This window comes from Artibeus jamaicensis, unplaced genomic scaffold, assembly GCF_021234435.1.
Source record: "Artibeus jamaicensis isolate MK-2021 breed Jamaican fruit bat unplaced genomic scaffold, CSHL_Jam_final contig_518, whole genome shotgun sequence".
In the NCBI taxonomy this organism is placed as follows: domain Eukaryota; kingdom Metazoa; phylum Chordata; class Mammalia; order Chiroptera; family Phyllostomidae; genus Artibeus; species Artibeus jamaicensis.
The window spans coordinates 2,993,847-3,019,376 of NW_026521870.1; the positions used below are offsets into that span (position 1 = coordinate 2,993,847).

Sequence of the window (25,530 nt, forward strand, 5' to 3'; positions counted from 1 at the left end):
AAGTTAATATTCCAGAATAAATTCCAGGGTAATACGTATTTGTTTTGGTATTTACTCATTGTCTCTTTCTAATGAAATATCAGCTCAGTGAAAAAAAGGATGTAGTAGGCTCCGTTTATTGCTTTATCTCCAGTGCCCAAATATGCCTAGTGCATAGTAGGCACTCAAAAAATATTTGTTAAAGAAAAGAATGAATTTATGCTATACCCTCACTCTCTAATGTAGAGACAGATAAAAGTGTAAAGATACATCATTCTTTGTAATAGAAAGGAATGAAAGCAACTAAAATATCTATTAGTGGGTGTCTGATTAAATGTTATTAAAAATAATGAGGACACATACATTCTAAACTAATACATATCAAGTCCTCCAAAATAAATTAAGTGAAAAAATAAAGCAAGGCACTAGGCCATAATACTAGTCTCGATACTTCTAAAACAACTGAAATCATATAAAACATGTTTTCCTACACAGAAAAATTATTAGAAATCAACAGAAAAATTTAGGAAGTCCCAAGTGTTCTTCAAATAACACATTTTTAAGTAACCTATAGGTCAGGGAAGGAATCACAAAGGAAATAAGTAAATATCCTGCACTGAATAAAAAAAAACACAGCACATCAAAATTTACTGAATTCAGCTAAAGAAGTGATTATAGTAAAATCTATAGCTTTAAATGCTTTTAAATAGAAAGACTTAGAATCATTAATATGAGCTTCTGCCTCAGGTGAACAGAAAAGTAAATCGAACATAAGGTAAGTAGATGAGAGAAAATTCTAAAGATCAATGGGGAAAATATTGAAATAGAAAACCAAAAATCAATGATTCAAAGAGTTGGTTCTTAAAAGAGGATATAAACAATTTGCTAAAAAGATTATGCTAACAAATTTCACGACTTGGATAAATTGAAAAATTCCTAAAAATACATAAATTACCAAAAACAACTCAAGAAGAAATAGAAACTTGGAATACATGTAAGTAAAGGAAAGAAATTTTATCAGTGACTAAAAATCTTTCTACAAATAAAAGCGTAGACTAGATGGCTTCACTGGTGAATTCTATCAAAGTTTTAAGAAAAAATAATATTAATTCTACACAAACCCTTTCAGAAAATAGAGGGAGAGGGACTACTTTTCAATACATTTTAGGAGACCAGTATTATCCTGACATAAAAGGCAGAAACTACAAAAAATCTCTCCCCAAACATGTTTAAAAATTAAATATAAGAAAACAGATTCCATCCAGCTACATGCAAAGAAGGTAAATTAGACTTCATTAAAATTTAAAACTTTGCCTCAAAAGGTAACAGTAAGATAATAACAAGAGAATCTAGAATTCTGGTCAAGAAGGCTGCATAAGTAAATGTGGTACTTGCATTCTCCCACAACCCCATCAAAATTACAGCTAAACTATAGAACAACCATAATTCAGAACCACCTGATATCTAGCTGAGGAGAAGTCCTACAACTAAAGATATAAAGAACCAGCCACACCGAAACTAATAGGAGGCAGAGATGGGGAATAGGCTGGTGCTATATCCACATGTAGTCAATAAAAATCAGGAGTGATAACTTGCCTGTGGAGGTCCCCCCTGAGAAGTGAGAGGTCCAAGCCCCATACAGGACCCCAGCGTAGCATTCCAATGCCAGAAAGAGAAGTCCTTTTAACTTCTGGCTGTAAAAACCAGTGGGGATTGTGGCTGAGTATGATGGGGAGCTTCTGGAGTCCCAGATGTTCCTCTTAAAGGGCCCATGCACAGACTTACTCGAACTCACTCTGAGCTCCAGCATGGGGGCAGCACCAGGGATACATGGGGAGAAATTGAATTGTCCGACCTCAGGACAAAGAGCTGTAGGGCAACTTTCTTCCAGACAAAGAGTGCTGGCATGTGCCATTCCTTTTCTGAGCACTGCCACTCCCACCAACAGAGTCAGCAGGTGGGCATCATAGCTGAGTTTCCATCAACCTGGTTATCACTGTTCACCCAGCCCTAGTGATTCCCTGGGACCCTGCCTGCCAACCATCTGGCCTATGAAAGCTGTTTCTGGTTGCTTTTCTATACAAATAACCTGTCTTGGCTCAGCTTCAGACTTCACTAAAATCTCTTAAACCAGCAGCATCTGGCTTTGGCATACATCATATCTCTTGCTAAGTGGCCCCAGGCCTGGCACTAGGAGCAGCCTGCCTTGGTTTACAGCTTGACCTATCCTGGTCACCTCCAAGCTCAACACAAGTAGCAGCCAGCTGCAGATTGCTTTGTAGTTCATGCCGGGAGGCCTCAGGGAAAACATAGGTGGTGGCTGATCATGGCCTGCCCTTCTTAGCAGGCTTCAGAGTCAGTAGTGGACAACTTCAGAGCATGTCAAAGCACCACCCAACCACCTCCACAAGCGACACACTCAATGGGTGGACACAGTGGGTAGCAGCACTCCACTGAAGTAAGTCCTGCTCTGTAGGGTATGACTCAGCACAACCAATCCTCCATGGTGTTCCCAGCCAGTCCTTGAAGCCAATTGACCTGGGGGTAAATACTGCCCACCCATGTGCTTATAGCAGTCAAGGTTTGACTATGACAAGAGGGTGTACGCAGCCCACATGGTGGTGGGTAGAGAGTGCACCTGGAGTGCCTAGCTCAGGTAAATGATGAGGCTGTGCCATCTTCTACATTAGGCCACTCTACCAAGCCTGAAAAACATAACGGCTCTACCTAACACCCAGACATAAACCCAGGAGGCTGCCAAAATGAGGAGACAAAGAAACATGGCCCAAATGAAAGAACAGATCAAATCTTCAGAAAAAAGAACTAAACAAAATGGAGACAAGCAATCTACTGGATGCAAGGTTCAAAACATTGGTTACAAGGATGCTCAATGAATTCAAGGAAGGAATAGATAAAATTAATGAGAACTTCCACAGCATGAAATAAAACATGGAAACCATAAAAGAAAGAACCAGTCATAAATGAAGGATACTTAACGGAAATGAAGACTACTTTACAGGGAATCAACAGTAGAATAGGCGAAGCTGAGAATATAATCAGTGACTTGGGATATGAGGAAGTGAAAAACACTCAATCAGAACAACTCAAAGTAAAAAGAATCCAAAAAAATGAGGATAGTGTAAGGAGTCTCTGGAACAACATCAAGCATACCAACATTGGCATTCATGGGCGTGCCCAAAGAAGAAGAGAGAGACCAAGAAGTTGAAAACCTATTTGAGAAAATAATGACAAAAAACTCCCCTAACCTGGTGAAGGAAATAGACCTGGACTGTAAGTCCAGGAAATACAGAGTTCCAAACAAGATGAACTCAAAGAGGCCCACACAAAGACACATTATAATGTTGGCATAATGTTAAAACGCCAAATGTTAAGGACAAAGAGAGAGAGAATCTTAAAAGCAGCAAGAGAAAAGCAGTTAGTTACCTACTAGGGAGCTCCCATAGGACTGTCTGCTGCTTCTCAATAGAAACTTTGCAGGCTAGAAGGGATTGGCAAGAAATACTCAAAATGATGAAAAGCAAGGACCTACAACCGAGATCATTCTGCCCAGCAAAGCTATTACTTAAAATTGAAGGACAGCCCTGGCTTATGTGGCTCAGTAGATTGAGTGCTGGCCTGAAAACCAAAGGGTCACTGGTTCCTGGGCAGGGCACATGTCTCGGTTGCAGGACAAGTCAGGCCGCCAGTAGGGGGCATGAGAGAGGCAACCACACATTGATGTTTCTCTCCCTCTCTTTCTCCTTCCCTTTCCTGCTCTCTAAAAATAAGTAAATAAAATAAAAATAAAATAAAATAAAAATAAAATTGAAGGACATATGAAGAACTTCCAGACAAGAAAAAGTTAAAGTAGTTCATCATCACCAAATCACTATTACATGAAAAGTTCAAGGGTCTTCTTTAAGAAGAAATGAAAAAAAATAAACATAAAAATATGAACAATAAAATGACAATAAATACATATCCATCAACAATTGATTCTAAAAAAACAAAATAAATGAAAAAGCAGACAGAAACAGACTCATGGACATGGACTCAGAGAACGTTTTTATGTTTGCCAGATGGGAGGGGGCTGGAGGATGGGTGATAAAGGTGAAGTGATTAAGAAGTACAAATTAGTAGTTACAGAGAGTCATGAGGATAAAAAACACAGCATAGGGAAAAGAGTCCATAATATTGTAATAACTCTGTATGGTGTCAGATGGGTATAAGTTTTATCAGGATGATCACATAGTAAGTTATATAATATCTAATCACTAGGGTATACACCAGAAACTAATATAATATTGTATGTCAACTGTAATTGAAAATTAAGAAATAAAAAAAGAAGAGAAAATGAAAAGACAAGCTGCAGACCAACAGAAAATATTTGCAAGTCATAAATTTTTTTAAAGACTTGTACTCAAAATATATAAAGAATTTTGATAATTTCATTAAACACCCCAATAAATATACAAATGGGCCAAATATTGAGTAGGCATGTCACCAAAGAAGATATATGAATACTAATAAACACATAAAAAGATTAGAGAAATATAGATTAAAACCACTAGAAGTATCACTTAAGCCCACTAAAATGAATATTTTCAAAGATTGTTGATACCAAGTGTGGACAACAATGGGCAGAAATTGGAAATCTCATACATTGCTAGTGGATGTGTTAAAAAGTTACAGTCATTTTGGAAAACATTCTGGAAATTTCTTAACAATTTAAAATACACTTTTCATGTAACCTAGAGTACCACTTCCAGGTATCTACCCAGAAAAAATGAAGATGTATGTGCACAAATACTACTATCCAATGTGCATAGCAACATCATTTATAAATACCCAAAACTGAACACAACTGAAGTCCATCCACTGGTTAATGGATTTCAAAAAGTGGTATATCCATACAATAGAATACTACTCAGCAGCAAAAAGAAATAAACTAGCAGTAAGTGCACCAACATGGGAGTATGACTTAGTGTCATACTAAGTAAAAGACTAAATACTGTATGATTCCATTTGTAAGAAAATTTGTACAAAAGCAAAATTATTCAGAAAGCATACTACTGATGATCTTGGACTAAGGGAATTTGGGGAGATGTATATTCTGAGGATTATGGTGATTGTTATGCAACTACATCATTTTTGCAAAACTTGCTGTAGTATATACTTACAATTGGTGAATTTTAGGATATATAAATTGTATCACAATGGTGTGTGTTAAAAAATAAAATACATCTTAATAACCAAGATTTCAGAGCAAGACACATCTATGTACAAAATTACCTCATATATATTTAATATACTACATATATTCAAGTATGTTAGTTAGGAGTGCAAAATTTCTGCATGTATATGGAAAACATGTTACCCTCTCAGAAAGAACTGAAAGTCTGGTACAGGAGAGAATTACTTCCAATATATACCTTCTGACACTATTTGCTCAAAAATACTGTATTAAAAATAATGTATTAAATCATATACATTATTTCTTTTTAAATAAAAGCATCTTAGTAAATGATTACAAACAAACAAACAAACAAACAACTGTGATTATGTTGCCAGGACCCAGGCCAATGAACCTGCTCTTGAAGATCTATACTTATCTGAATGAGGCCATAAGCATTTATGATTAGCTCTACTAAGAGAATCAAAGTGAATTTCATCACATGATCATGGTGTTAATTTCTATTAATTTCAGAGAGATCAGTGCAAATTGTGAGAATTTGGGGCAACAAGAGATTTTTTTGACTAGAAGTATTTTAAGCACCACAGTATACTACATTCTGCAGTTCTACACTAGACACAAAATAAAAAAAAACAATTCCTCATTCCCAAACATAAACAACATGCAAACAAAATTAATATTTGAGGGTTAAATGTGGGGGGAGTGGGGAGATAAATAAGGCAGTCAGTCTAGCTGACAGCAGGTACACAATGCGTGTTTTCAGAAAAGGCAACGATGGCAAAAATATAAATCTGTATTACATAATAATATGTCATATGTAATAAACACATATAAAAATAACTTCAAAACACTTCTTCTGCTCTCCATGCCTTTAGAAAAGTCATTATACACATGTCCAAACATGTTTCTATGAATCACACAGTGATTACTGTAGAGTGAATTTCAGTTATATATTTTAATTTCAAGAACCTGTTACAATTTGATTTTCAATTGCACATTATAAAGATATGGCTTATGTAATTAAGAATGTTAGTTTTAATCTTAAATAAGCAATGAGAGAAATTAAAAAATACACTGTCAATATTTAATTATCAAGTTTCAAGAGCTATCTTGTAACAATGCCTTAAGAAGGTAAAATTTAAGATTTAGGATTGTTTTTGCTACTATATTATTTTCTTTTTTAAATACAGGAACATAATACTTTGTAAGGTGTTGCCCACCATACACATGCTTAGGATAGTGTGTCCCTTTTCACATGAGGAGGCAACAACGTAAGTGATTCCTTGAAGGGGAAACACGAGCAGACAGGGCCAAAGAATCATAAAGGGCCCTTCTTTCAGCTTGCACTACTTCATTCGCGTTTCAAACTGACAGAGCTTTCATGCTGTTTTAGTGCTTTGAATAGGCAATCACATATGTTTGCCACATGTGTGTTCTTCATGCACCAGTTCCTCGTAGTGCTGCTCCTTCTGACCTATCCCTGTTGCAGCTTCAGTGCTAATTTAGACTCAACAGAAATTTAACGATCACCTATTGTGGGCCATCCGACACGAAAAACATGACCATCAGGTTAGGTAGCAGTATCCCAATATAACAGATGAGACACCTGGTTAAGTGGAAAGCCAGGTCTTACACTGTTCTCAAGTATCCTCTCTCTCTCTCTCTTTGGCCCATGCCTCCTTTCTCTCCCTTGTTTCATGGGTAATCAAGAGCACATAGTACAGACATGTTTACTCCCACCTCTTCCCCACAGAGAAGGCAAAAGAGGAAAAACATTTAGAGTTCAGAGCTCCTATCACACTCCTCACTGCTCCACCTCCACATGTCACCCAGAATGTGCAGCCCAGAACTTTAGCCCGAACCCTGTTCTGTAACTTTCTTCTCAGGTCCTGGAAGGTACTACGTGTAATAATTATTGCTGGAGCAGTCCTGCAGTAGTAGAAGAAGGGTTGTAAGCAACCCTGTTCACAACTCTGGGAGATTTTTCTATGGTGACACAGCTCCCAGTGATCTTTATGAGGATTATCAAGACTACACCGGGCTTGTAAGGGCTTGAACCAGCTTTCGTGTACTAGCCTGGAATCCTAAGCACAAACCAGAGCATTGATTCTCCTGGAAAAATCAGGTTTTTAGAAATCAAGTCAATGGGAAACCAGTTGGAGGTTTCTACAACTGACACATTAACTTTTGAACTATAACCCACTCATACTTGGTTATTCAATGTTTAACCTCTAACTTCATAACAATATAAGTTTGTAAAACTGAAAGCACTATTTTTGTTGTGTTTCATATAAAATAGGCAAAGATATATTCTCAAAATTAAAAAAAAAACACAGCTTCCTGGGCTCATGTTTTTCTCTTACCCTTTTACCTTTATTTTTTAAAGTATGACTTCATTCAACCCCAGAGGAACTTCCATTTTTGCAACATTATTGTAAAGGTCCTACTATTTTACCTACACATTTAATTGCCGAGCCAGCTTTGTCTTACCTCCTCGATGGATAATCAAGGAAGTCTCGCTTCCAATGGGACAGTCCTTCAGTATATCCACCACTTCTGTATGGCTCAGGTTCTGCACATTCTGCTGGTTGACCTCCACGATGAGGTCGCCTTCACACAGGCCAGGGCATCCTTGAATGTCAAGTATTTGTTTCACCCGCTGTCCTGTAGGACTGTCAGCAATAGTGAAGCCAAAGCCCTGGGCACCTTTCACAATGGTTAAGGTCATAAGTTCAGCTTGGGTGGCCCCAGACGAAGCCATAGACACATTGTCATCGTGGACAGGTGGTGGATACGTGCCATCTAGCTGGCCGTCTGCTGGCATTGAGTGCAAAGAATGGGGTGGCCGATCTGTTATATCTGGAGCTGACTGTGAGGTCCGAGAAATGTATTCCAAATATGTTTCATAGTTATGTCTTCCATTGACCATCACTGGAGGTGGTCTCTCCATTATTGCAAGGGGTGGCACCATGCTGTTAGCAGGATCTTCAGGATCAAAGGGTAAAGGGTAGCCACGACACAATACCAGGCTGACACTCTGGCCAATAGGAACAGACTGGAAAAGTTTGACCACATCTGCATGAGTATGTCCAAGGACACAAACTTCATTAATGTAGACAATGACGTCACCTATGGAGAAAAAAGAAAGAGATTGACAATGTGAGGTAAGTTCAATTAACATTAACATAGAGAAATGGAATTATTTATAAGACCAGTGAAGTGGTGCTCTGTTTCTCAGGAAGCAGTGAGGAAATAAGTTAGAATAATATTTAAATTTACTATAGGCAATTCAAAGTTACAACAGGTCTGCCAACAAATATACTGATCAAATACTGAAAAAATGCTATATGGTTATCTTCAAAGTTCAGAAACGACTCCTTATTCAGAAATAAATGGTCAGACATAAAACTTTAGAAGAATTTGTACCTCAAAAAAGCCCCTATTCTATGTTTGTTCTTCATCTTCATTTCCATTTTCAGTTAATAAAATTTTCAAACCATTGACATGTGGTGGTCAAAAGTTTTAGATAAAAAGTTTGGAGCCCCAGTACATGGTTTTATTTTTGGTATCACTTGTCTGAATCAATTGCCTTTTTTCTTTTTTTCATAGAAGAGGAAAATATTTTGCCCATTTATATATGAATAATATATATATAATATCAAATATATATTTTGTCTACCACAAGGTATACTTATAAAAGTTCCAAGTATCCACATATAAAGGTCAAGAGCAGAGTTATTAGGAGTAGGGATCTGGGACAATATCCTGGCTCAACTACTTAGCAGATATGTTATATTGGGCAAATGACTTACCTGCTTGAGCCATGAGTCCCTCACCTGTAAAGTGATTGTGAGGATAAAATGAGACAATGCAGAAGTGCTTGGTACAGTGCCTGACACATGGTGAGTGCTCAAAAAATGTGGAATATTATTAATGTTATTATTGCTAAAATAAGAAAGAGGAGATTTGGGACTCGCTTTCAAACCTAGAGCTTCCACAGACTCATCTTCTCATCTTACACAAGTTGAAATTTCTGTAGGTCTTTTCAAAAAAGGCATTTGTCCTCCTCAATGAATTATCAGCTACAAAAGTCCACTGGTTAATAGTAAACTTTATGATATTAAAAATGCCCTGGATGCAAATTATTCATTACAAAATATATTCAGAGAAGTAGTATTTCTTCCTTAGAATGCAGGAAAATATGTTGTTTTAAAAATTCAATAATGTCTGAATAACAATTTTATTTTTGGAGAACTTTTCTCCCAGGGATTAATATTCTATTCCCAAAAGCCATAATGTTTGAGAATTGAACTTGCAAATTGATATTGTGCCTTACTATGCTGAGGAGTATGTGTGAAATGAAGACATGTTTTCACAGATTGTCAAGTAAGTTACTTCACAGACATCAATTTGTCAGGACCATTCTGAAATGGTTAGTGTAAATGGCTAGGGACTTTGTCCACCAAAATTGCAAACTCCAAAAATAAAAAACAGAATTGAACTATCAGAGTTAAATACTTTTCTGGCTCTTCTTGGGTGTCTGTTATTATTTCTCTACTAAGTGCACTTAAAATATATCTATGAATAATGTCACTAAAATTTATCACTACTGAGTAAAATGTCCTCAACAATAGAGTCTTGGTTAACACTCTTTCCAAATGCTAGAGAATTGCTTAAAAACCCTAAAGATAAGGTGACAGAAAAGTTAAATGAACATTTTCAGGGATCCAGGTTAGGTCTGATTGTAGAAAACGTTACAGACTATGGGATTGATCACATGCAACTTCAGTCTTCAATTACGTTTATCATCAGAAAGGGTGCAGGTGTAATGGCTGGGACACTGGACTAGGACTCAGGACTAAACTGAGGTGGACAACCTGTACTATGAGTCCTCAGTAGACTGGGGAAGGTGGGGAATGTTGGGAATCATTTTCAACTGGTTCTGGTCATCCCAAAGAAGTGACTGATCCAGCCAGCTTATTTTCCTTCTTGTGTTGCCTCTTCTATTTTTAAAAAGATTTTATTTATTTATCTTTAAAGGGGAAAAGAAGGAGAGAAGGAGAGAAATATCCATGTATGGTTGCCTCTCGTGAGTCCCCTGCTGGGAACTGGCCTGCAACCTAGGCATGTGTCCTGACTGGGAATTAAACTGCGATTGTGTGGTTTGGAGGCTTGCGCTCAATCCACTGAGCTACACCAGCCAGGGCTGCTTCTTCTATTTTTAAAGTTATTTATTTTACACAGTAAAAAGTTGAAAGAACTGTAAATACCTGTGTATGATCTCCCTACCATCTAGCTTAATGATTAGAACACTGCTCAGATCAGTTGAAGAGCCCTGGGTAGTAGCCCTCTCCCACTTGTATTCCCTTCCTGCTCTTTGCAAAGGTAACCATTGTCCTTCAATTGAGGCTTGTTATTTACATGTACTTTATTTTTTAATTTTTTAAAAATATTTTTTATTGGTTATGCTATTACAGTTGTCCCATTTTCCTCCCTCCATTCCCCTCCACCCTGCATGCTTTCTCCCACCCACATTCCCCCCTTTAGTTCATGTCCATGTGTCATAAATTCTTTAGATTCTATATTTCCTATACTATTCTTGCCCTCTCCCTGTCTATTATCTACCTACCGTCTATACTACTTATTCTCTGTGCCTCTTCCTCCTTCTCCTTCTCCTACTCCCCTTTTACTAACCCTCCATGTGTCTCCATTTGTGTGGTTCTGTTCCTGTTCTAGTTCTTTGCTTAGTTTGTTTTTGGTTTTTTTTTTTAGATGTGGTTGTTAATAATTGTGAGTTTGCTGTCATTTTACTGTACATGTTTGTTATCATCTTTTTCTTAGATAAGTCCCTTTAACATTTCATATAATAAGGGCTTGGTGATCATGAACTCCTTATTTAACTTGAACTTATCTGAGAAGCATTTTATCTGCCCTTCCATTCTAAATGAAAGTTTTGCTGTATAGAGCAATCTTAGATGTAGGTCTTTGGAATTCATGACTTGGAATACTTCTTTCCAGCCCCTTCTTGCCTGTAAAGTCTCTTTTGAGAAATCAGCTGACAGTCTGATGGGAACGCCTTTGTAGGTACCTGTCTCCTTATCTCTTGCTGCTTCTAGGATTCTCTCCTTCATTTTGATCTTGGGTAATGTAATTATGATGTGCCTTATTGTGTTACTCCTTCGGTCCAACTTCTTGGGGAATCTCTGGGCTTCCTGGACTTCCTGGAATTCTATTGCCTTTGCCAGATTGGGGAAGTTCTTTATTATTTGCTCCAATAACTTTTTCACTTGTTGCTCTTCCTCTTCTCCTTCTGGTACCCCTGTGATTTGGATGTTGGATGTTTAAAGATGTCCTGGAAGTTCCTAAGCCTCTCCTCATTTTTTTGAATGTTTGTTTCTTCATTCTTTTCTGTTTGGTTGTTTCTTTCTTCCTTTTGGTCCACTCCATTGAGCTGAGTCCCATTTTCCTTCCCATCACTATTGGTTCCCTATACATTTTCTGTTATTTCACTTAGTGTAGCCTTAATTTTTTCATTTAATTTGCGATCAAATTCAACCAATTCTGTGAGCATCCTGATCACAAGTGCTTTGAACTGTGCATCTGATAGGTTGGCTATCTGTTCATTGCTTAGTTCTATTTGTTCTGGAGCTTTGATCTGTTCTTCTATTTTGGGCCATATTTTTTTGGCTGGTTGTGCCTGTTATGTCGGGAGGGGCAGAGCTTTAGGTGTTCATCAAGGAGGGTCAGCCCAGTTTGCTGGGTTGTGACGCTATACGTGGGGTGGTGTCAGAGAGGGAACAATGGCACTTGCTGTGCTCACTGTAGGATTTCAGTCACTTTCTCCCATTCCCCCAAGCAAACTAGGTCCTTCTGGCACTGATTCCTGTGTGTGTTCTAGGACCCTGTAGATCTCGCCAATGAACTCTTCTGTGAGTCTGGGAATCTCTCCCGGCACCTCAACCCTCACAAGTGTTTTTTAATAGGTGCTTTTAGGCTTTATTTCTCCACACTGGAGCCCTGGGTTGCTCAGTCTGTCTCACTCCCCAGTTTCGCCTGGTTTATCTGCGTGCAAATGTGGGACCACCCAGTGCAACAGCTGCCTTGCACACCATGCCCCTCCACAGTTTGTTGCCTCACTGGTTCTGCCAGTTGCCAGCCCAAGCCAGGGTCTGCCTGCTGCTATCTTGGGCGCCCCAGCTTTTTTTGCCTTGACCCCTCTCAGCCCAGCCACCTGACTCCGCCCAATTTACCGGTCTGGATGAATGTGTCTATTTTAACTCCTTGGTTGTTGGACTTCCATACAGCTCAATTTTCTGTCAGTTCTGGTTGTTTTTTGCTTCTAAATTGTTATTGTCCTTATATTGGTTGTGCGAGGAGGCACAGTGTGTCTACCTATGCCTCCATCTTGGCCAGAAGTCTACATATACTTTATATTTTTATAACACATCTAGATACCCATAAATAATATCCCTAAGCAATATTTAGGGAATAAAAATATCCTTAACATGCATTTTTGCATATTCTAAATGTTTTGTAAATGATGTACATATTAATCTTCTGTAATTTCCCTCAAAATATATTTGCAATATTATCTATTTTGATATCTATACCTCGAATTCATTACTTTTCATTTCAATGTAGTATCTATTGGATGACTGTCACTATTTATTAATATTTATCCATTCTTCTGTTAACAGACACTAGGGTTCTTGTGAATTTTTGGTTAAATATAACTCTTTCCATGGCCCTTGGGCACATATGGAGAGTTTTTCTGATGTATGAACTCTGGTGTAGAACTACTGGGCATCAGCCACGTGCATCTACCTTTGTTAGATAATGGCCAATGGCTGACAAAATAGGTCAAATCAATTTCTACTCCCATTGGTAAACATGGGAATTTTCATTGCTTTCCCTCTGACACAGTACTTGGCATTCTCAGACTTTTAACTTTGGCTAATCTATTGGGTGTGATCACAGTTTTAATTTTCATCTGCCAGATTGCTAGTGAGGGTGAGCAGCTTTTCATAAGTTTATTGGTCATCTGGGTTTTGTTTGCAGTACATCTCATTTTCCCTATTTGAATAGTTTTTTTTTTTTTTTAACACAGTGACTATCTTCCTTCTCATATCTACTCTTCATCTGGCATTTTCAGCAGGTGTAGGTGGCTGCATAGTGCAGCAGACATTACATGGGTCCAGGAGTCAAACAACTCCGGTTTGATTTCCAGCTCTGTCACTCACTAACTGTGTGACTTTCAAAACTAACTGAAGTCCTCCATGACTCAGATGCTTCAGAAGTAATGAGGAACAACAATAATAGCACCCCATTGATCTAAGATAAATAATAGGAGAGATCATGCAGGTGAAAGGGTCTGTAAGCTACAAACTGTATGCAAAGGGTGATTGCTATTTCAGTAATTATTATCTGTCCTTGGTTATATCCTTCTATGAAATCAGGACAGTCCCATCAAGATATTCCCACCATAGTCATAGTTAAGGATGAGTATCAGTTTCTCAGTGGGCAAGTCAAAGGCAGGAGGGTAACAAGTGCTATGTTCCTGTATGGTTCTCCCTGACTTTAATCACTGTTAACAAATGCCCCAATCCCCAAGTATTCTTTCCTCTGCTGGAAATTCATGGGGGGAAAGGAATTAAGAGTAATGCTCAAAGCTCTCAAGCAACCCTGCCAGGTCTAAAGAGTAGTTATTTGAATTATAGTCATTAATGTTATTATTATTTTTTAGTTTTAATGTAATCTTGCTATTTAGAAACAGAATGAGGACTATTTGTGGTTCTCAGTAAGACTGACTTTTATAATTTATGGATATTTTCCACTTGGAGCAATTTTTCAAGTCATCAAGCAAGCGAATGATAAAGGACCCTACAAAAATATCTTGTGGAGCTACACAGATTTCCGAATGTAAAAGATGAGGGGTCAGTTATCACAGTTAAAACGAACAACTTGATAGTATTCAACTGCTCAGTCTACAAAAATATATGATGTGCCCAGGCTGGTGTGGTTCAGTGGGATAGAGCATCGTCCTATAACCAAAAGGTTGTAGGTTCAGGTCAGGGCACATGCGGGAGACAGCCAATCAATGCTTCTCTCTTGCACGGGTGCTTCTCTCTCTCCCCTCCTTCTCTTCTTCCCCCTCTTTCTAGAAGCAATGAAAAAAAAGTCCTTCAGCGAGGATAAATTATATATCTATCTATATCTACATATCTATCTATATCTGTATCTGTATCTACATCTGTATCTACATCTATATCTATATCTATATCTGCCTAGACATGCATCATGCCAAAACTGTTGTAAGCGGAGATGTAAGCAAACATTTGCTTGTTCAGATAGAACTGACTGGGGAGGATATTTATAGACTGTGCTGTAGGAATGTCATTTACATGTTGGGAAATAAAAATATGAGCCACCTGGTGTATGTCATCTGATGGTACCATGCCAGGTCCTGGGACAGACTGGGCTTAAGAGCACAAAAGAAACCTCACTAGGAAAATTGGCGCTAGCCCCAACCCTGCTGGCCTACTTAGGAGGGAGAATTGGAAAGGAATCATTTGATCTTTCTATCTCTCAATTTATTCTTTTACAAAATGGGAATTAAAAATATCTCTGCTATTTTCTCTTTCATGGGGTTACTGTGAGAATGAGATGATGCTTGTGAAAACTTTTAATTTTACCAAAGAAAGGTTCTCCATTAAAATAAGATGATGCATTTCTTTTGAAAGCCAAGGAGACCTTTTCATTGCCATGTTGCCTGCAAGGTTACCCTGTTTCCCGTATGGCCATTTTTGAGGCCATATTGAAGCCAGCTGGTTCTGGGGCTGCTGGCCTCCAGCCTGTTGGTTAAATTTGGGGTGACTGATGAGCTGGGCATCTCCACAGGGCTGGTCTCACAATGTCCTGACCCCCAGTTATGGGAAGGAGCAAGTGAAGGAGAATGAAGCTGATGGAGCAAGAGGTTTAAATCTGCAGGACTATAATGGGAAAAATGTTCTAAGATAACAGGTTTCTTTCTTAGCCATGAAAATCAGAATTTAATATTGGATACCTCTTGGGTATTTCCTCATTTTGGATGAAATAAGGCCCTCTTAAAGCATTGCTAAAAATGGGCTTATTTTTATACTTCTTTTCCTTGCTTCCACATCTTTGAGTTACTGAGGTCTGCAGTCTTCCTTTCAGCCCTCTCTCTCACCTCTTGCTGTCTACCTTGCTTAACCACCACCTGGGACCAGACAAGAATGATTTTCTTCACACTTCATTCTCATCCTATAGTCTCCTCTATTAAGTTCAAATGATTCCACATTTAGACCTGCTGTTTAACACTCTTTGCTAAAAGTCTTTCCAACTTATTTTTGTCTTGACCATCCAGTAAGTTACCATTCTAGTAATATGGTATTTTTACTGCTCACAATTTACAAATTGCTACTTGCCTTTTAATTGAGTTCTGCTATTCCTCCACCATCAAGTGCATTTCTTTACTACATATAACTTCTTCCCGACTAGATAATTTCTTTCCTTACATCTTCAAAGACATCTGTTATTTCTCTTCAGGCTGCTTGTATCTCATGTTTGTGACTACAGGTTTCTCTCAGACTTATTCCTTTCTGGAGGTTTTATATCTGTTCCAAGTTTTCTCCAAAAAATACGCAGAGGAAATCATTTCTATTTTGAGAACTCAAGGTATTTAGGATAAATTGATATGTTGAGAGAGCACTGATTCAGGATTTATTGAATAAAGGATAGAGAGATTTAGTCAGAGGAAAACTGGAATAGATTTCACAGCTAAATTTACTGCCTTTAGTGTTTCTAACTTCTATCTGTGCCAAGTCATATAGATTTTTGCTAAGAGAAACTAAATCCTCACTGACAGTTTCCATCTTACCAATTATATATACTCTACATTGAAAAATGACTATTTTTAAATTTCCATTCCAGATAATTAGATTTGATTTAATTTTATTATCTGAAGCTTATATTAGTTTGTGTTTTTAATACTAATACATATCATTTTATTACAGTAGACTATTTTACTATAATATTGAATATTCATTTTTACACATTTCTACAACACCCACAAACAGAATAAAATTTGACATTTACTTTTGGGGGTGTGCTATCCATCACTTCAATTAAATTGAAAATAACTGCTCCTGATAAAATTTCTTTTCCAAAGTGAGGGATTGTGGCATGTCAGACAGACAAATGGAATTGAAGCTGGGTCTCCTTGGGTTGCTCTCTGAGCAGGTCACGCAACATCAGTTTCCTCATCTGTAAGAAGGAGATAACAATATCTGTTCTACCGACCTTACAGGAAAGAGATGTCTGTGAAATGTTATGTAAGTGGCAGAGCACTATAGTAATGCTACATATAGAAATACATGCTTGAAAATTTGAACAAATGACTAACAATGATTGGAGAGTAAATGTGTCCTAAGAACGAGAAAGAATAAATAGCTGCAATTACAAATATTTGCAAAGAAACAGCTGAACTTTATGAAAGTATTTGGCAGCTTGAGTGCAGAAATTGGACAGGGCGGTTATGCTCATCCTTATAACCACATGCACTGTTTCCCAACAAGAAAGACTAGTGCCTCATGAAAGGATCCTGGATCCTTCTGGAATGGAAGTACAGTGGGCTCAGGATGGAGGGGTCTGGAAGCCAAGAGCACGTTCGCACTGTGTTGCAGCAGCTGTGGGGCAGCACAGGGAACTTAGAACATCCAGATGAGTGGGTCTCTATCTATTCTGAGCTATTTCACATCATGAGAAAGGTCCAGAGATAAAAGCCCAAGGGAATAAGTGGCCCTTTGTCTTATTTTCTCAGGTTCCCTGATGAATCTATTACAGTGTTCTGTGTCTCTCATTGTCTTTCCTTATACCTAAACATAATTTCTTTTGTTAAAAAATCAAGACTATTTCCTCGATTTCAGCATTATTATTTGGAGTAAATTAAAGCATTTTCTAAAATTCCTAGAAGGTCTCTTTAGAGTGAAAGTTATAAAAAGTACCGGCCATTGGCCCTGGCTGGGTAGTTCAGTTGGTTAGATCATCATCTCGATATGCCAAGGTAGGTTTGCTCTTCAGTTTGGGCAGATACAAGAAGCAACCAATGAATGCATAAATAAGTAAAAGAGGAAATCGTAAATAAAAAATTTGAACTGCACTTTAAAGAAAAAGAGCTACCAATTGAAATAGATTCCACCTTAGAGGTTCTGGACCTTACTGTGGTTCTACTGACTTTAAATATCTGTCTTGCAGATAGCATTATTCCAGATACCCACCAAATTAGGCAGGAGTGCAAAGTCAAATACTTAGGTTATGAAAGGTGTCAGAGATAGGACAAAATGCCTTCATCAGAAGAATTTTAGTTGATTAATTTGTACGTGTTAGATTATAAATGACATTCTGAATGAAAATGAGCTGTAGTACTAAAATAAGGTTGAGGTAATGTTTTAACCTCCCCCCCTACACGATAAGGCAAACTGTGGCATAATGGAGAGAGCACTGATTTAGGTGTCAAGAGTTTTATGTGCTTGTGCAAAGTATGACAATAATTAGTGCTGTCAACACATCTGTGGGTCGTACCCCTCATCTATTCATTAATTCGTTCATTTAAGATCTATTATACTCAACTGCTACTGTGAGTCAGATACCATGTTATAAAAACAGAGGCTGAACCAGATGATCTGAGGTATTTCTTCACCCTGACATTCCAAGGCAGAGTTTTGGATTCTACCTCTTGGACATCTCTTACCTTGATTCTTTTCCTTCTTTTCCTACTTCCACCATCTGAGGACAGGACCTTGCCATCTATTGTATGCCTTCTGCAATGGTCTCTTAGCTTGTCTTCCTGATGTCTTAGCAGAAAACATGAGGGAAGGAGGAGAAGGGAGACTTGCATATGGCATGAATCAGTGATCCCATGGGACTGTGGAATTCCCTAGTCTCATCCCATTTTGACCTCTAGGAGTACATTAATTGCTAATAAATCCCCCCTACTAGTCAGGACTGGCTGAGGACCTGGGGGGGGCGTGTCAAGGGCATCAGTGCCAGTGTCTGTGAAGAGCAGGGCACTTGCTTTACACGTATCTTCCAGTCAGCTCATCTTCTATACCACACTTGTTCATGTTCTCCCTACTGAACTTTCTGCAGTGCCCACTCACAGAGAGAGAACTGAGGCAAAATTCTCTCGCACAGCACACAGGGCTCCCAGTATCCACTTTCAGCAGCTCCTGTGTCTTCCCAACCTACTCTGCTTTGGTGGGTGTAAGCCCTGGGCTGTGCCCCTATACATGCTTTGTTCTTTCCAGCTTCCTGCTTCTTCTCTTCCTTTGTCCCCATTAACAAACCAAAGTCCCCATTAGAGTCATTGTAAAGCTGGCCCCCTCTGAGGCCAGCTCTGCATTTTTGACCATCTTTCTGACCACCTCCTATTGTTGGGTGTGTTACTTGTCCTGACAGCCTAATACCCAGTCAACCACATTAATAGCACTGGGAATTTCTCTGACCACAGCGACTACCATTTTAATATACTGAGTGTTTATCTGGCATTTACAAACTCTGTATCACTAATCCTTACAAATCCATAGGCAATAAGCATTGTTATCTGCACTTTATATGTGTGAAAAGTAAGCCAAGGAGAAGTTAAATAACTTTTCAAGAGGCACACTGATGATGATTAGGTGAGATTCAAGAACTGAACCCAAGACAAACATGAAAGTTAAAAATGTCAAACACTCCAGGACTTATTTTGACTTGGGGACTCTTTTGTGCCCCTCCAATCATATGAGTCAGAAGGCTGGGTAAAATATCTTTAAATCCTGAATATGAATATTGAGAGATGAACTGCAACATTCTCTTAATTAGCTAAATTAATGAAAGGAAGCAATGAAGCCAGCAGTTGCAAACCAGGGAATCCATTGCAATAGCTCAGTCCACTTTCTGCCGTCCTGCAAAATGCGCTTTTTGGAAGAGGGCTTTGAGAATGCCCAGGCAGAAAGATTACAGGGACCTGTGACCCACCAAACTCTGTCACTATCATGAAACATAAGGTCTAGTATAAATTATTTCAATTGCTGTGTGATCTTGCATAAGTGATTTAACTTGTTTTCATCTAAATTACTTTCATGTGAAATGGAACAGTCAGAAAAGATCATTTCTTTTTTAAAATATATTTTATTGATTATGTTATTACAGTTGTACCATTTCCCCCCTTTACTCCCCTCCACCCTGCACACCCTCTCCCTCCCACATTCCCCTCCTTTAGTTTATGTCCATGTGTCTTAAGTTCTTTAGCTTTTACATTTCCCATACTATTCTTGCCCCCCCCATCTATTTTCTGCCTGCCATCTATGCTACTTATTCTCTGTACCTTCCCCCCCTCCCACTCCCCTGTTGCTAACCCTCCATGTGATCTCCATTTCTGTGGTTCTGTTCCTGTTCTAGTTGTTTCCTTATTTGTTTTTATTTTAGGTGTGGTTGTTAGTAATTGTGAGTTTGCTGTCATTTTAGTATATTGAGAAAAGATAATTTCTAAGGTAGAGCTTTAACAGTCCCTACATCTGGTGAGATTGTGGTGTAGTGGCCTGCCCAGGAGGGGAACTGGCTGGTGAGTCAACAGGATCAGGGAGAGCAAGTAACTAAGTAACTGAGGAGTAAGAACAAAAAAATTTGTATTAACTCTTATGAGCAGTTCCACTTTCCTGCTTTCACGCCAGAAGTAATGGTCAGAGTGTCAGACCGCCCCTCACCCTATATAGACAATTGTTCCCCACTGCTTGGGGCCCAGAATTTGGAGACTGACTCCTCTGAGTCCGTGTGTGTGAAAATAAACTTCCACTCTGTACACCTGAAAGCGGCTGAGTTGTTTTCTGTAACAGTGGAATGTTCCCCCACTGTGCTCATGCAAGGCTTTGGGGAATTTCAACGGTGAGGTTAGAGAGGTGAGTGACAGGACTCTGGGACCTCAGCCCAAGGTTCTCTGAGTTTCTGCAAATTCATCCAGTTGCTCCAATACTCTACAGGCAGAAGGATACCAAGGCCTTAGCATAGCCACACATTCCTCAAAAGAACGAAAGACTTCTGAATCACATTTTAAAATTTCATCTTTGTGACCCCATGCAGATGCCTAATTAAAAGCCTGGTCTTAAAAAATTATGCTAAATCAGCAAGCATCCAACAATTACTCCCTGGCAGATGTGAATTAGCCTGACGATCTATTTACATTTCTTTTGTGTTTGGCATTGAGTGGTAAGATGCATTTAAATACTTGCATTTCACTTTGTTGGAAAGGAGAAAGAAAATACATTCTAAGAGACTCCAAAGGCACTGATTGTTTGCTGATCTGGCAAAGATGAAACAACACTTCAAATGGAAACTCAGTAAAGCTACAGAAGGAGAGCACAAAAGACTGCCTTGCAAAGCTCCAGAGCAGAGGTTTCTAAATAGCTGGCTCACTTTAGGAATTCAAGGAATTCAACAGGATAAAATGGTCAGTGAACAATGTAATGGATTTTAAACACCAAAAAAAAATGACTAAGAAGTTTTCATAGGGACCCTATAAAATGAAAATGGTCCTTGTGTCTAAACAGAACTTGTGTTTGCCCAGAAGAAAATAAAAAGACTTTAAACATCTTAAAACCTTTGGCAGGACATGGAACTTACAACAGCAAGATAAAAATATTTTAGAGTCCTCTTGTCCTCTCCTATGTTAGGAGCACACATGAAGGCAGACGCATCACAGAAATATTCTCAGCCACACCCCCCCCCCCATGGAAACTTGAGATGCAGAGGGACCTTGTAGGAAAGTCATCAGTTTACATGGATATTAAGCAATGTGTATGCGTTATTTCCACTCAGCATTAACTGTCTTCCTGAGCAAGCATGATATAAAAAAACCCCATAAATGGCTCTTCAAGGCCAACGTGGCATGACCCACCATCCCCTCTGATCTTACTCCAACTCCTAAAATGCTGGCAGAGAGCTGGTGGGGGTGGAGCAGGAGCTGTCCATGGACATATTTTCCAACAGTTTATTCTGCTCGACTCACAACTGTCAATTTTCAGCTGTTCTGAGTGAGGAAGAAAACTGAATAACAAAGTGGGGGTGTTGGTGCATTCAGTTCATTTTAGACTGGTGCCTCCTGTCCAATGGGTAAGTGTTTCTCACTCTGAGTGTTTGCTACCTGACCTATCCACCTGCACACACTTTTAAGACAGATGGAAGTAATAATTTTTAGTCAAAAGAAAGTAAGATTTAGTTTTTGATACTGTAAAATTGATATACAAATGGGCAAAAAACTCTATTTCAGAACTCTAGATAAAATTTTGTAAAGTTGTTTCCTTGAATTGGTTTTGAAAAAAAAACCATATTCTACTTGCTCCACTGTGAGCTGAGTGCTGGTCCCGAGTCTCTGGATGGGATGCAAGGGTGTCTGTATTGGCCGGGCTGCTTGGCCAGGGAAGCTCTCGCCTGTAGCTTTCTAAATCCCTATGTGGTATTTCTGGAGAGGGGTCTGGCTGGTGCTCCCGCTGCAAGCCAGTCAACCAACTTTAACTAGCAGTGCAACATATTAGATCATGTTGATCTCCTCTCTCCCTCCCTGCATGGGAAAATCTACTGAGCCCCTGCTACTTGCTGAAACAAGAGATGCCAGAATATTTCTCCCATATGGATTTCTGAACTGGAGCAGCATTAAATTGCTGAGCTTCATAAAATAGCTGGCAGAGGGAACAAATGTGCTATGCTAAAAATGTGACTGCATATTTATATTTTGCCACGCACACACTGGTCCAAGGTTTGACGAGCGACCCCTTCTAACTTGTTAAGAGGGAAACAGACTTGGCAGATGTGACTCTTCCCTGACAGACTTTGATCGTTCAAACTTGGATGCTTTTATTTCCAATTTCGGTTTCTGAAGGAGCAGCATTTTATACAAGTATCGAGAAGTCTGTCTTCCCATTGGGCCATATACACCAAAGACTGCTAATTAAAAATCCTTCAAACACATGGCAAAGGGGAAGAAAAAATTGTCTTTGGCCGTACTAAAAATTTGGAATCCAGAGGAAGGTAGTTATTATATCTTTGACTTAGAGGGAGAGAAAGAGAAATGAATACAGTATCTTGTAATATCAGAGATCCAGAACATCCTTCAGAGAGACAGTACCTCACCACTCCCCTCTCTGTGCTAGACACTGCGCACAGATTCTTTGGGGATGAATGATGCCACTATTCTAGGAACTTCAGGAAAATATGCAGCAATTTCCCTGTAGACAATGGGGGGTTATTCTATCCTCAGACACAACAGATACAACAGAGAAAAAGAATTTAATTCCCTGCTGTTCTTGAGGTTACAATTATTAAATGTTACTGAAGCTGATTGGAATAAGTTAGCAAAGAATCATCATCAAAGATTTGAAGTTGACCCCTTTTATCACCCCTACGGAACATGTAGCTAATGTGAGTACATATGTAATAGGTCCACATGTTTATATGTTAATTTTCTCACTTAAGGGTTACAATACAATTTATATTTTAGCAAAATATAGTTAATGACCATTGAAAACAATGAAAATTTCTTGCTTTTTAAACTTAAATTTAGCAATAATTTTATAATTATAGTATTAGAACTTTGATTTCAAGTTCCTGCAAGTCATAGTAAAATGCAGAAATCATATAGTTCCAGATAAACCAATTGAAAATTGAAAGTTTTATAGTCTCTTGATTTTTTTTTTGTGGTGGGGAGGGTGAGGGTGGGCAGGGATGTTCTAGATAATGTAAAAACCATCCAATAATACTTTCTACCAAATAAATATGTTGCTGGAGTTCACAGAGCAATGAGTAACTTGGCTAATAATAACCATAGCTACTATTTATGTAATAAGAATGATAAACTGTGTGCCAAGAACTCTGCTAAGCACTCTAGAGACTTAATCTTATTTAATCTTTGAAATAGCCTAATGGAGAATATACTGTCCCCGTGTTATAGAAGTGATTGTGGCTCAGCGAGGCCAAATACCACAGATGCAAAGTGGGAGAGCTGCCTTATCGCTACCATGTTTGGGGTTATATTCAGGGTTGTATTCTGACTATGTGGGTGTTTGGTTCTATATATAAGAGTATTTATAAAATTTCAAGATTCGTTTCATGTGAAAGGGGCAATTAGCTCATTAGCTAATTGTAAAGGTATCAGGTTCTTTGGGTCTAGAATATATAAAACAGATATACTGGATTACTTTTGGGGGTACCCTGTATTTCCAGTTTTAGCTACAGAGACATGCTAACTTTTCTATGCAAACAGTAGCCAATGACTGAAGGCCTGTGATTGTTACCCATTTCCATTTTGAATTCTACTCATGAAGCTGACACAGGGGAAGCATAAAGTCATACTGCACATCCCTAATTACTGGCCTTTGGATGCAAGAGATCTAAGAATCTAGTCAATGAATAATATAACAATACATGCAAAAGATCATAAATATTTATTACTATGTGAAAAGTTTGCTAGTCTATCTTTCAATAATTTCTTCAACATAAAAGATTTGAGTCAGAGGTGGGGCGGGCTGAGGGGCATTGGCTGGGATGGGAGTAAAAGGCAGAAAACTGTACTTGAACAACAATTAAAATAAAAAAGATTTGAGTCAGGGTTTTGGAAAATATTAATTAAAATTCAGACTTAAAATGATAGAAAAGAGAAACAATATCAGACACTTTGTGCTATGTAATGCCTTTTTTAGGGTTTAATTTCATTCTTCCTATGAAGATCGCAGGTTCTTAAATTTATTTACCTACTAAACATGTAATTATCTACCTGCTTTGTGGAGAAAGATTAGTGCTAAAAAGCTATTTATTTATTTATTTATTTTGCAAAGGCAAAGGGAATACCAAAAAGTACACTTAAGTAATCTCTTTCATTTAATTGTTTTTCTTCATTTAGCCAAAATTTTCTCATAGTCCTTATTAATTTTTTCTAATCAGGAAGGATGCACTTGCACTAAGTATTTTTAACAATAACTTAAATTACTAACCGAGGTTGATTGAATCAACATGTGCGGAAGACAAATGTAGTGATGATGTACCTTGTATATCCTAAATGTATGAAATACACAATATTATTATTTCCAGTGTCTTACAAATGAAAGAAATATTTAAAGTGTGAATCTTGTCATCTGTGAGAATGGTCATGTCATTGATGTGCGTGATAATTCACGGTTGGAGAGAAGTTTTGATGTGTGACTGGTGAAGGGCTGCGGGAAGGGCAGTGGACTTGCAGAGGTGATGGGCCAGAGATTCACATTTTAGAGTCATGGGCATAGAGACCTAGGTCTTAAGCTTTCACTCCCAGTAATCTCTTGTTATTTCTTTTTTTCTCTCTTTTTAAAAAAAAGATTTTATTTTTTATCTTTAGAGGGGAAGGGAAGGAGAGAGAGAGAAATATAAATGTATGGTTGCCTCTCATGCATCCCCTGCTGGGAACTGGCCTGCAACCCAGGGTTGTGCCCTGACTGGGAATCGAATCTCAATCCTTTGGTTCGCAGGCCCGCCCCTCAATCCAACATCCAGGGCCTCTTGTTATTTTTTTCTTTATAAATTTTGTGTTTAAAATCATTTTTCAATCTTAACTTTTTTTATTAAGTAGTAGTTCATTAGTTATTCTATTTTCACTAATTTAACTACTAATCAGAATTTTTGATCAGCATGAATCAACCAGTGTAACTCATACTAGGTTGACATATTTTTTTGTCATAATGCAATAATTTAATGTTTTAGTATCCATTCAATAAATGTTTATGGAGTCATTACCATGTTCTCTGGGAAGGGCCTAGGAGATACAAAGGTGAATAAGATAAAACCCGTAACCTAATATACTATCAAATACAAGTCAAGCTAGCAAAGAAAAACTAACATATATTCATCATGGGTAAATGCATGACTGCTTTATAGGATTTCAGTGAAATATTAAAAATAGCCAGAGCTCACAAAAGTACCAGACAAGCCCTGGCCAAGCGGCTGTGTTGGTTGGAGCGTTGCCCTGTGCACCAAGAGGCTATGGGTTCGGTCCCTGTCTGGGTAGGTACAGGAGGCCACCAATCATTTTTCTCTCACATTGATGTTTCTCTCTCCCTCTCTCTCTTCCTTTCTCTCACTCTCTAAAATAAATAAAATCATATCTTGGGTGAGGATTTTTTAAAAGTACCAGATATAATAAAATAAGAACCAGAAGGGAAGTTTTCTACTTCTCTTTGGAGTGAAGTACAAAACAGCTATTTTTTAAAAAATATTTATTTATTTATCTTTAGATGGGAAGGAGAGAGGGAGAGAAACATCAATGTATGGTTGCCTCT

General features: G+C 38.3%; 1 protein-coding gene across 3 annotated transcripts in view; it reads right to left on the minus strand.

Annotated features, from left to right (window-relative positions):
• The window catches only part of MAGI2 (membrane associated guanylate kinase, WW and PDZ domain containing 2), a 1,409,833-nt gene that overhangs the window by 228,919 nt on the left and 1,155,384 nt on the right, over window positions 1–25,530 (minus strand). For all 3 annotated transcript variants that reach the window (XM_053668925.1, XM_053668924.1, XM_053668923.1), the window contains one exon: window positions 7,664–8,302. In XM_053668925.1, coding sequence (XP_053524900.1) covers window positions 7,664–8,302 — 639 coding nt within the window. The remainder of the gene's footprint in view (window positions 1–7,663; window positions 8,303–25,530) is intronic.